This window comes from Corvus moneduloides, chromosome 7, assembly GCF_009650955.1.
Source record: "Corvus moneduloides isolate bCorMon1 chromosome 7, bCorMon1.pri, whole genome shotgun sequence".
Classification (NCBI taxonomy): Eukaryota; Metazoa; Chordata; class Aves; order Passeriformes; family Corvidae; genus Corvus; species Corvus moneduloides.
Window position 1 is genome coordinate 12,381,086 of NC_045482.1, and position 12,822 is coordinate 12,393,907.

The 12,822-nt window shown below is 40.9% G+C and overlaps 1 protein-coding gene across 1 annotated transcript; it reads right to left on the minus strand.

Moving 5' to 3' along the window:
• Positions 1 to 401: 401 nt before the first annotated feature.
• Positions 402 to 10,877, minus strand: SUMO1 (small ubiquitin like modifier 1). Its single transcript, XM_032114120.1, has 5 exons — positions 10,754 to 10,877; positions 5,619 to 5,693; positions 4,324 to 4,401; positions 2,407 to 2,478; positions 402 to 1,588 (listed from the first exon to the last, which is right to left on the minus strand). The coding sequence occupies exons 1-5, from the start codon at positions 10,763 to 10,765 to the stop codon at positions 1,520 to 1,522; spliced, it is 306 nt and encodes a 101-aa protein (XP_031970011.1). The 5' UTR covers positions 10,766 to 10,877; the 3' UTR covers positions 402 to 1,519.
• Positions 10,878 to 12,822: the final 1,945 nt, after the last annotated feature.

The window sequence follows — 12,822 nt, forward strand, 5'->3', positions numbered from 1 at the left end:
GGAACAGGACAACCACAAGCATGAAAGAAAATGCATGTCCAGCTTCACAGCAAATGCCATTAAAAAAGTACTAAAAACCTGCTATTTTTTCCAGGTATGCCAGCACTAAAACGTGTCTTTAACTGAAGCTGGCATTTATATGGAACTTGATCTACCAAACTAGTCCTATTTATCTGCAAAAAAGCTGAAGCAGGGAGAGTACCAAGATCTTCTCTTCACACTACTCTGCCCATAATCTCCCACCTCAGCTTTCATATCCAGTAACAAGCTCTCAAACTGACCATCTGTAACCTGTAAGTAGCTGGAACATGTAGACCCTGATACTGATGCCCAGTGAACTGTCATGACACTTCCATATCATCCATCATAGATTATTTAATGGTACCATTGCATGTGAAATGTAGACATTAAAAGCCATCTTTATTTACTTCCAAGTTGCATTTTCAGCTTAAATTATGTGCATGAAGTGAAGATTTATGTAACTGTATGTGAATATTCTCTACCAAGAAAAGAAACAGCTGGTAGTCTCTAATAGTCACCTGCAAAACAAGCAGATCAAGTATTTTACTAGGGCAAGTAGAAAAAAAAAAAATTATGAGGTATATTTAGAGAGCACAATTTTTTTCTGGCTTAAACTTACAGTCACTGGAAAAGCATGCCCTAATTATGACTTCTTATGGTTTTACTCATTTCCAAACATTTGAAAAGAAAATGCAAGTTGTTTATAAAATTGGTTTTTTTGTTTATTTTAAATGAAGCTGGTACAGACAATGTCCATTCAAAACCCACGTCCCAGGCCAAAAGGTACAAACAAGAGTGTCAAAGTAACACCAGTTGGCTGCTGTGAACATTCTTGCATGGATACCTGCACATACTAATTGCTATATGAGGTTAAAATGCTTCTGGGCTCTTCTGGTAAGATTTAAAAATCATTAGGGTTTTCAATTTCACGTCTTCAGCAAAGCCATCTCTGGAGCAAGGAACAGATGACAACAGTTCTAGCTTTTCCATTTCCAACTCGGCAATCTTCCTCGTTGGGCCATCAGCACAATTTAAGCAAAATAGCTCTGAGTTATGGATACACAACTTCTCCACAGTTTAGTTCTCTGAAAAACTTCATCTCGCACTGAAAGTTATAGTCCAGGAGTGAGACAGTCACACATCAAAACTTCAGGGCAGATATGGAAGTCATTAAGAACACTCGCCCACCTGGCAGATCTTACAGCCTTCGTGCCTGAAATGCACGAACCCAGTGAACATACAAATGCATGTGAGTACATGTATTCCTAAAGGGGAGGGCAGAAGGGAAGAGGGGAGCAAGGTTGCAGCTGGATCACAGAAGTTCAGCACAATGAAAACAGAAACAATAGTGTATAATGAGCACGAGAATTCAAAATACCAGACGCTTGAAAGTAAACTCCCAGAGATGGGGTGCCAGTTTCAGTGTTGAACACCACATTACAAAAGAACTATTATTTAAAAATAAAAAAGGATTAAGGGGGAAGTAAAACAGAAGGATCTAAACTGTCGAGTGACCCCCCGTCTGTTCCTGATAAACTTCAATCACATCTTCCTCCTCCATCCCCAGCTGTGAGAACAGAGAAAAACAGCAAATAATTGTTATAAATCTGGTGTGATGAAATCAGAGCAGGTCCTAGACAAATTATACAAAATGCTTTGTTCCTCTATCCCATCATAATTCATCAAAGGGGTGAAAAAAGTTTCAGTTACCATCTCACTAGACAATATTTGTGACTTGTTAGTCCTTTTTCCTCAGACTTAGGTATTTGAGTCAAAGCAAAAGCCTTATAGCAAAAACCTACTTGTGGAGCAGTACACATTAGCCTGGAAATTGTTGGTTTTACCTTTCTCAAAACCCCTTGTTTAGGGGGAACAAGAACATCAGCAACATCATAGTGAATGCACCAGCTGCAGAGCCACGTGAATTATATATACTATAGTGCACTACTAGCTCACAATACAGCTTAACACCTACAGCTGGCAACTCAAAGCCTGTTTACAACTATTCTCTCACAGAGAGCAATTTGTTCAATTTCACAGTCAACAAGTTTGATTTTTCAGAAGGTCATTATTATGAGTATTTCTTCCTGCTTTTTCATAACAATTGGTGGAAGTCACTGGACAGAAGTAACTGCTTTCTGTTTGTTTACACTTTGATCTACTAAATGTGAACTAAATGCATATTTATTCCAAAGTCATAGTGAAGTTCAAGCTCAACAACTGGAAAGTTCCCTTCATGTTTTTCCCCCCTCTAGTAAGCAGTGACTACACCCTCCTTTCTGAGGCATTACACATGGAGGTCCAATCAGTCTCTTTCCAAACTGCCTATTTGCCTAACTAAAAGATCCGAGTTAGAGAAACCAAACTATATTTCAAGAAACTCACCTCCTTGGGGGTATGATTATCAGTAATTCTCTGACCCTCGAAGAGAAACCTGAGTGAATTCATTGGAACACCCTAAAAAAACACACAGATGTGTAAGGAAAAAAACCAACAACTTACTGAATCTTGCATGGGTTTACAAGAAAAAACATCTTAAATAAAAACAACACATGAAAGTCATAAAACAGTGTTAGTTCCTGTTACACAGGGAGCTCAGCTATCCTGTTGTATTCATGAAGACTACAAAGAAGTGACTCAAAAAGTATGACAGTTCCAAAATGCATGTTTATTCCAGAGTCCCACTGGAGTTCTAGCTCAACAACTTGGAAGTTTCCTTAACTTTTTAAACTTGTCTTTACTTGTAAATTAAGTACGGACTATACCCTCTCTCTCAAGATATCATTACACATATATTTTTCTGAACTGCATTATCAGCCTTATTTAAGGATCCTAAGACAACAAGAGCATGATGCTTACTTCATGAACTCCTACCCTTATTTTCCCAATCTTCTATGGCTATAGAACGGAATTGCAACCTTTACCATTATCAATTCTGCAAATGCTCAGCACTGGGAACAAAAGCAGAGATGAGGGGAAGAAAAAGGAACAGCATTCAAACAAGGAGAAACAAACATCCCAAAGGTAAATAGAGTTAAAGTATGTCTGTTGCACAATGTGCCCATGTTCTGGCAGAATGTCATACTTCACATCAATAGATAAGGCAAACACCTCACCTTTTCCTTTCTTTCAAGTTACGAGCAAAACAAACTCATGTGAAATATCACACAGTTTGTACATCAATTAGCTCTCAAATACTGCTTGCAAATAACTAGGCAGAAAATTCTCAGGTAAGGACAGATCTTCACAGTTTCAACAATCCCTGTGGTCAATGTGGAAGAAATGTTCATGGTCCCTTTACCAAAGAAAGGCTACTTGACACCAAAAACTGCATTGACTGCTGCTGAAGGCAATCATAGACCCTCCAGAACTCAGCCCAGGAGATAAAGGTGTGTTCATTTGAATTATTTATTTATTAAAGAAAGAATTCCACACACATATTTTCATTAGTCAGTAAGACTGCTGCATGAATTATTTTCAAGACTTTTTTTAAAATTTCAGGTTTTTAAAATGAATCATAAATTTAATCATTTGGATTTAGCTACAAATGTATCTGGTGTTTGATCTACTCTTTCCTCCTACTCCAGAAAGATAGCAAAAAAGAACACATTTCATAAAAGAACACTTCAATGACAAGTCCAACTTCTCAAAATATGAGGAAAAAAGCCCCCAAAATTTTATTACTTATGATTATATCTCCTGAAGTGAACTCCAACACACTTATCCAAGAAAAGGCCACACAAGACCTCTATCCCCAAAGCTGAGGGCAAACTAGGCCAGGGCTTCTGGAAATAGCAGCTGTGAATCCACAATATCTGCCACAGAATCTGGAAGTGAAGATATATTTTTGTTCTGTAACAGCTGTTACTATTTACCTACATCCACAATTAATATTGCAGATTTCTTTAACTTAGGGTATAATAGCCAGAGTTACTTGATTACCATATTAATGGCTGTAGCAATGCCCAAGGCCACCCTCATCCTAAGGTGCAGTATTCTACAGCTTCAAGCCAATTTTGCTTGGAAACAAAGGATTTTAAAGTAACTATAAGTGCACACCTGGGCATTTTAAAACAAATTCTGTGTTTTCTGAGCAGCCACTACATATTTTCAAACAGTAATTTTAACTTACTACAAACTTCACAATTGTCTTACATAGGAATCACTTTTACTTGTCAAAAAGAAACGAGGAGATCCATTATATTTGTACCATCAGATACCTCAAAAGTCTGTATTTGAAAGGAACAGTGAGAAAAGTGGTTTGGATTTTTTTTTTTTAAGGAATGTCATTGTTTCACAAACCTGTCTTTGACAGTATGATTCTTTGAGTTTCTTGAGGTGTGTAGTCATTTTCACCTTGAAGTGAATTTCACTGCTGTCCTAAGGACAGAAAAGAAAAAAATTTACTCTCCTTGTAGTAACTACTAACTTTATGTTATTTTTAAGCGTTTCGTTAAGAAAAAAACTTAGGTAGAACTGAATGTTACATGAACTTACATGAAACATGAATGTGATTTAACCATGCATACCTTGGTGCATCATAACATGAACCTCCACGATGATTTGTCAGTCACTAAATTCACTATGTACTTCCACAGGAAGCTCTTTTTAAAAAAATAGATGGCATAGTATAGCCTTAGGCTCAACATGGAGGTTTTGGATTTAAAATTACTAAAATCCATACATGGTTCAGTCTGTGCTTCCATTTTTAACCAGATGATATACTTATGAAATACAAACATACATATGCAGGGAATTTCTGCTCTGAGACTCCTAAAGAGACAAGTTAAAGCTTGTACTTCAGAATATATACGAAACCTTATTCAATTAGAGTAATTATCTAGAAGTTAGCATACAGGCTGACTTGGCAATGCAAGACTAACGTAAGGAGAAATCTCAGGCCTCGTTATTCCATAGCCCTTTCCACCAACCATAAGATACAAGTAGCTGCAACTGTCAAAATGGCTGTAGATAAACAGATTGCAAGGGGTTCTGTGCAAAAGCCATGTGGGCCACTTTTCAGCTTTTCAATGTGTTCTCATAATTGCTGATGAGGCCAGCAAGAGGTAAGGTAGTTTCTGTTAGTCCTACTTTAAGGTCATCTGTCTCCACCCAACTGCAGCAAACAATACTACTCCAACAAACAATCCTAGTTAAGTCATCTGAGCTAGGGGTTCTTTGCACAGAAGATTCCAACATTCTCAACATTCACATTCCAACACAGCCAGAATACAGACTTCTAATCCACCATTCATGTGGTTGCTACATCTACCAACAAGGCAGCCAACAGAATCCTTTTCCTATCCCTGAAAAGAAAGATGACCTCATGCCTAGAGTACTCTACAAACTTTGAAGACCTGAACTTATCAAGTTTGCCATTTACTTAATTCAAACCCTTGGATAAATTAATCCCTCAATGCTTTTAAAAAAGCACACCAGAGTATACTAACACACATTACTGGCAACTGGAAGTAGTTTACGGCAGGGGAGGATCCACACTGAAGAACTGAAAGTATCAATTTTCATTTGGTCATTTCTACCATACAAAAAGTCACACTTCCATCAAATGTCAACAAGCAGTTATGTAAAAAACTCACCTGCCCAATGACTTTGAGTTTAATGTACTCCCCTTCTTTCTTATCTCCTAAGTCCTCAGCTGAAGGTTTTGCTTCCTGCAAGAAAAATGTAAAACAACCTGATCAGTTCAACACTTCATTATTTTCACTGGACAACGTGGCAGCTGTCATCCTCTTTATTGCATGAAATCAGACTACTCAGGTTGTCTTATTTCTTTCTTTCTCCATGTTTGCACAAAAATAACAGCAACATAGTATTATGAAAGGTTGTCTGTCTACTTGTCAGAAGTTTAACTAATGAGAAGAAACACCATAAAGAACATAAGAGATGAGAGAAGAATCATTTGGAAATAGATGACATACAAATATAAGATGCATGATTTTATACCTCTAACTCCTAGACAACAAACAAACTGCAAAAAAAAACCCACAAGAAGTGTACTAAGAGGCTCAGATACTTGACAGAAAAAAGAATTGTGAGGAGAGTAAACAGAAAGCACTTGTGACACCCTATAAACTTAGGGAGAGTGAACCATGCAAACATTTTTCAGCCCATTGCATCAAAGGCAGTCCTTATTTTCAAAAGGCTGGTCAGCTACCTTCTTTTCTATGACAACAAAAAGCTTCCTTCTAACACATTTGTTTTAAGACCACAATACTTTAAAGTTTTAAAAAAGGTGCAGTTCCAAGCACTATGGTGTTCTGATATCTTTCCAGGATAAGAATTAACTGTACAGACAAGTTTGATTCAACAACTTGAGCACTAAAGCTCATCAAAAGGGTTTAAGTGTTATACACTCTAAGACATTAATTAAGGACATCAGAGTTTTCATGTTACTGGTTGATAGATGAAACAAGTGAGAAATCAGGTACTATTAACCCCGTTCCTTGCCTGTCACTACATATCCTGTATCAGGCCTTTAGTTATGTTCTACTGAAGCACAAAGGGATTTTACACAGACATCAGGTCTAGATCGTGCTCACTGAAGAATTGTTCCCAAGTAGTCATAAACACAGATACCCTGCTGATCGTGTTTCGTGTTTTATATTTTACTGCTTAATGTTGTAGACAAAATAAACAAAATATGTACAGGTGCCTACCATAGGCTTTCTCCCACCCCTAAAGGGACTTTTTGCTGAGTGTACAGAAATATCCTTTGTATGGCTGGACTTGAAATTTAGGATCAAGTGCCAAAAACGCATACTAGCCTTCTCTATTAAGTCCATCCATATAGGTATCTATCTCCAGATTAAAACCTTTTGAAGCTTTTTCTCTCCTCCTTAAAGAGGTTAAACACACACAACTTCTTTGAACATTAAAAGTTCAGGGAAGGGCATAGAGCAAGTCTGCAAACACCTTTGCCATCCGTACCAGTCTCAATCTGGAGTAAAGAAAGAGAGGAAGTGTTCTTTCTATCAGTTTGACTCTCTGCCTCAACCCAGATCAGTGCAGTTTCTACAATGGAAAGAAGTATGAGCCAGAGACTCCACCTGGTTTGAATACCTTTTTTTTTAAATACCCATCTGGGCACAACCTAAACTGCTGGGACTGATTCATCACCCTTCAAGCTCAAATCCAGAAACTGAACCCAAGCTTTCAAGAAGCCTGACACTCACACACAGGCCTTCAAGCAAGTCACTTTAGAAGCATGAAAGGAGTCTTCACAGGTAACACAGTCAGATCACCTGTGTTGTGCACCAAAGTTTTCCCTAACATATTTGGACTCTAAGCTCCTGGGACTACTTGGAGGAATAGAAATACACTGGTATTCACTCCTGACTAGAAAGAAAGAAAAACAAGAACCTGCAACTTGTTCTGATAACTTGCTCAAACAGCACTTTTCATGTCTTTATGCAGGACTACTGACCTCTAGAAATGAGAACAAGATTCAGATCTCTACTGATCTGAAGTCTGTAACTTTAAAAGTAGCTCCTGTTTCACTACTACTGAAAGAATTTGTAAGAACACTGTCCCTTTACATGACATTTCAGGTCAGCCACTGTCTAAATTTACTTTACAAATTGCATGACAGCTTATTATCCCAGCAGTAGAGGTATTTGTGGTAGTTATAGTTCTGTGCATTGTAACAGATCTGCCTACTCAGGTTTCCAAACCGAATCATCCCATACAAGCTATTACTAATTATCATTGCTACTATGACAGTGCCTCTGGCCAATATGAGTGATAAAACTATGATTCATGTTTGATTCCTACCCTCAAGGAAAGAGGGCTCTAGTATTAAAAACAAATAGGGAAAGCAGCAAACAGTAGAATAAGCAGAGGCAATTGAAGTCTTCAAATCATAAAGATGCTCATTTAAAGCCCTGCAACCTCTCACCCACAAAATACAAGGAAAGAAAGCTGTAGCTTCAGGAAAAAAGAAATATCAAATCAAATGTTGACAGTGCCAATAACCAAAGCTTAAAATAGGAGCAAAATATTTTACATCAGGATACAAGACCCAGCAAGTCTGAAAATGCTCTCTGCAGTTCGTCAGTGAACTATACTGCCATTCAATGCCAAATGGTAAAGGCATCACAAAAACATTTAAGAATAAAGAAAGGAAGGAGATTGTAAGATTGTAAAACTACAAGCATTCGTTAACAAAATCCTCGATCAGCAATTTCCAAGCAAGCTTCCAGACTTCTTGCCCTGTGAAAAGAACGGGTGCTTAGGGCATCTCATGAAACAGGACATGGAAAAAACCACCATACAAAGAGACCAGAAATACCACAACATTCCAATTTCTAACTTTCATTAGATGCCTAGGGTTTTAAAGGCTTCACTGCAGTTTTCCTAAAGAGCACAAAATAAGGCTCCTAGCACTGTCTCACACTTATATAACGACCCTAAAAAGCACACAAAGTTTCTTGGATGAAACACACTGGTATTGCTATTGCAACTAGCAAAAACAAAACACACACAAACTAAACATTGTGAGGCAACATATCACAAGTTTCCTCCTCCAATTTTCAGAAGTGCTCAAACTTCAATGTCCAACCTTAAAAAAACAAAGCCTATACTCAGCATTTTAAAGAAAAATCAATAAAACCAAAATTACTAGAGAAACAGAAGTACAATATACTCCCTAACAAAGCAAATAAATGCTTACATTTTTTTATAGGAGTGGAAAAATGCATACAAACTATAGCATTCTTTATTAGCAGTACATGAACAGATAACATTTAGATTCAAATAAAGCAAAACCAGCACAACGCACTTGAGGGGAGGGGAAAACAATTTGTGTTTTGTTTTGGTTTTGCTTAGATCCACTAGGCAGCCATGTGTTTTTTTGAAGCCTGCCCTTCTTTCAAGCATTTTTACTTATCATAAAAGTCAATTTCCCACTGAAAATAAAGTTCACAGAGCCCAGTACACTTCTTTTACTGTAAAGTCAAGTCAAAATAATCATAACTGGTGACAAATGACCCCCTCTTAACTTAATTCCAGAGCCAAAAAGAACTGTAAGCAATTCACAATTTTAGATAAACCAGTTATTCCTGTAGGATTGATAAACAGAGGAATGAGATTTATAGTCCTGCAAAATGCTACATTATCCTTTTACTTAAACATCTGTTTAGCTCTTGTTGCACAGTCTCCCCAGAAGAGAATGACACAACATCTAACAATATTTTGCTTATCTAATAAAATAAACAGCAGGGTCCTTATTCACAGACCTTTAAGATATATAGCCACAACAGGTTATCGCATACATGGAATTTTACAAACTTCAAGCAGTCCCAAAGACAAAATATGTATGTGTTTTAGCAGAACTTGCCTGGAGAAGGATTTACCTAATGAAAGCTGCTATTTGTTAAAACATGCCTTGGATCACATATGCAGACAACTACAGAGCAGGTCACGTGAACATCTGTCTATAAAATCCAGCTCAGAATTTGTTGGTGGATTTTTTTAAACGCAGTCACTTTAACGTATTTTACTACAGGGGCAACGTGTCCTACTGGGAGCCAGCAATCGCTGAGCTCCCAGCTGCCCCTCTCCCAGGCACAGGCACAGACAGGCAGCAGCACCATCGTCAGCTGCATTGTGCTGGAAAGTCGGGGGCGGGGAGGAAGACCACCAGCGCACACAGCACTGGCTTCTTTTCACCGCTCACACTGCACCAAGGCTACTCCCCAAAGCACACACGGTACGCACTAAGCTTAGCCTTGTCTCTGGGGACTTTTAATTTCCTGGCTGGCACTAGTACTATTCTTGACTTCACAGCACTACGAGAAACATTTGTAGGTACTGACATTATCATGATGGTTAGTTACACTGTGGAAAAACCGAAGTTAGGAAACAGTGCCCTATGACGACAATATAAAAAATAAAGCAAAACAGAATACAAATTAAAACCGGAACGCTGTTTTAACTTTCCACCAGCAGGTCACATAGCCTAAAGCAATAGTTGTAAGCAAAGCACTGTATACATGCCAGGCCGAGCAACCCAGGAACTTGCGGTACAAGAAACTATTTAAGTCCCCGGCTCAGAAGACAGAAATGACAGGGGCATAACGAGAATATTACAAGGAGCGAAGGCAGGACAGATAAAGGACGGGGTGTTTAATACAGGCAAGCAACGCTCAGCTGAGAAAAAGAGGAGGAGAAAACCAAGCTTTCGCATTCCTAGGGCGAACAGGGGACCTGGCAAGCCTAGCCTAACCCGCACAAAGCCCGCTCCGGAGAAAGAGCATCCTACCACGCACCCGGAAAATGGAAAACGAAAGGAAACAACTGTTGTACAACACGGCTCACCCCTCCCTGCACTCCCGGGTTTCCAGGGCTGGGGCTGCCCCGGCGGCGATCCCGCTCTGTCCAGACGCCGCCCCAGCCCCCGACTATCCCTGCCTGGAGCCCGCCCGCGCTCCTCGCGAAACACCCCGAGGGAAGAGGAAAGGCGAATTAAAATGCAGGGGGAGAGGGGCCCGAATTCGGCCGGGATCGGAGATCGGCATCCACACACACACACACAACCCTAGGGGAACATTCCCCCCGGCGCCCTCCGGGTGGCCGCGACTCCGCTCGCCCCGGGCCGGGGCTGCCCCGCGGCCGCGGAGAGTGCGGGCGGGGGGGCGCAGGCAGCTCCTCCCGCGCCCCCGGGGCCACCGCGCCCGCCGTCCCGTCCCCCCGCGGCCAGGACAGCTGCCCGTACCTGGTCAGACATGGCTCGGCCCCGTGTCGTGCGGCAGGCTCGGCTGGGCCGCTGCAGGCGCTCCGCTCCTTTCTCTGCCCGCAGCGCAAACACAGGGCCGCGGCACGGGCGGGATTTCCTGTGCGCCTGAGCTCACTTCCCGCCGGGGCTCCGCCCGCGGCCGCTCCCGGTCTTCTGCACGGGGCTGCCGAGGAACCGGGTCCCAAGAGGGCCGCGGCAGAGAGGAGGAGCCGCCGTTGAAAGAAGCGCCGAACGTTAACAGCACCGTGGCGACCGCAGCAGCTGGGGCGAGTCCAGCGGAGGCCACAAAGACGATTAAGGACCTGGAGCGTCTCTCTTAATGAGGAGAGACTGCGGGAGCTGGGCCTGTTCAGTCTGGAGAAGACTGAGAGGGGATCTCAGCAATGCATATAAATATCTTAAAGGCGGCTGCCAAGAGGATGGTGCCAGACATTTCTCAGTGGTGCTCAGTGACAGGATGAAGAGTAATGGCCACAAACTACAACACAATAAGTTCCACCTCAGCATGATTAAGAACTGCTTTACGTTGAGGGTGGCAGAGCACTGGAACAGGCTGCCCAGGGGGTCATGGAGTCTCCCTCTCCAGAGACATTCAAACCCCGCCTGGACGCATTCCTGTGTCACCTGCTCCAGGTGACTCTGCTGTGGTAGGGGGTTGGCCTCCATGGTCTCCAGAGGTCCCTTCCAACCATAAAAATTCAGTGAAGTTGCGTAACCCTTCCCACAACAGCAGATATTAGAGCAAAAGTCACTGTCATTTTGCCTTCCTAATCTCTTGCTAAGGTTTTTACTAAGATAATATTTCACAACAAAATTCACTTTTCTATTTAGGCACAGTTTGCTTTTTTTTTAAGTCATCACAACCATGCAAGCAATGGGATACACATATATTAAGCAAATCTGCACCCAGGCAGTTGCATGGGAACAAATTTGCAGTTATGCATCATGTTAGCACAGAACAGGTGCCCTGCTTTACATTGGCACAGCATGGCTATTCAGAGGTCTGCACAGGAAGCAACACCTACCTAAACAGATTACATTTAGGCTGCAAGCTGTTTGGACTATAGCATGGAGCACTAACATCCCCTCTACAACAACTCAGGCAACTCCTGCATGGCATCACCGCTGGCATAAGCATATGCCTAGCTCTAAGCGGCCAGCAAGTAGGAAAAAAACCCCACACATGAGAACCATAAAACAACATGAATGTAAAAACAATGAATCAACAGACATTAGCTCCATTGAAATAGAAGATTATTATCCTCATATTACTAGACAGAGCTTTACCAGCTACCTTTGGGAAAGGGCAGAGCACATCCATTAGCTCTGGGCAGAGGGCATTCATTAACACAAGCAGCTCAATGCTCTTTGTGCCATGTTCCCTTGTAATAACACCAAACACCAAAGCGGCTGCACTCCGTGCCTGCATTGCTGCATTTCACAGAATGGCGAGTTACAAACACAGCTACACCAAGACGTGCACTTTGACTAGCCAGTGGAACAATCAGTATCTAGCCTCATGGGAATTAGTTTTAATCACAACTGTTAAAACAATCCAGAATTGACAAGGGAGGGAAAAAATAAATAAAGAGAACCAAAACAAATGCTATACAGAGCTATAGAACGAAGATGATCTTTCTTAGGCAAGGCCTAGCAGGAAGAAATGCCAAATATGTTCATGCTGTGCCAAGCTCACAGTAAGAGCTCATTATGAGCTTAATAACACACACAAAGCACCAAAATAAGCCATGCAAAAGCTCCACAGCGACACACAATACTAACAGAATGGAAAATGACAAATACTCTATCCTGAACATTACTGCTTTTTATAAATTAAAGGGGTTTTTTAAAACAGAGCCTTATAGTGATAAGGCCAAAGTCTCAGACTCTGGCACAAACCCAATTTTCCATGTAATTCCATAATAAAAGCTAACACTTACATGCGTCAGAATGCAGTTACTTATCGACATACATAGCCATAAAGCTATAATGTTAGAATGTGCTCATCACCATGCACACTAACTAACAGCAACGCTACCTTTCTTAAC

Bases quoted from the DNA above. Each gene is read 5' to 3' on its own strand.
- SUMO1 (XM_032114120.1), bottom strand. The intron at 4,402-5,618 runs GTGAGTTTTTTA...TTCTGTCCTTAG, and splicing joins AACTCAAAGTCATTGGGCAG to GACAGCAGTGAAATTCACTT. The intron at 2,479-4,323 runs GTTTGTGAAACA...GTGTTTTTTTAG, and splicing joins AATCATACTGTCAAAGACAG to GGTGTTCCAATGAATTCACT.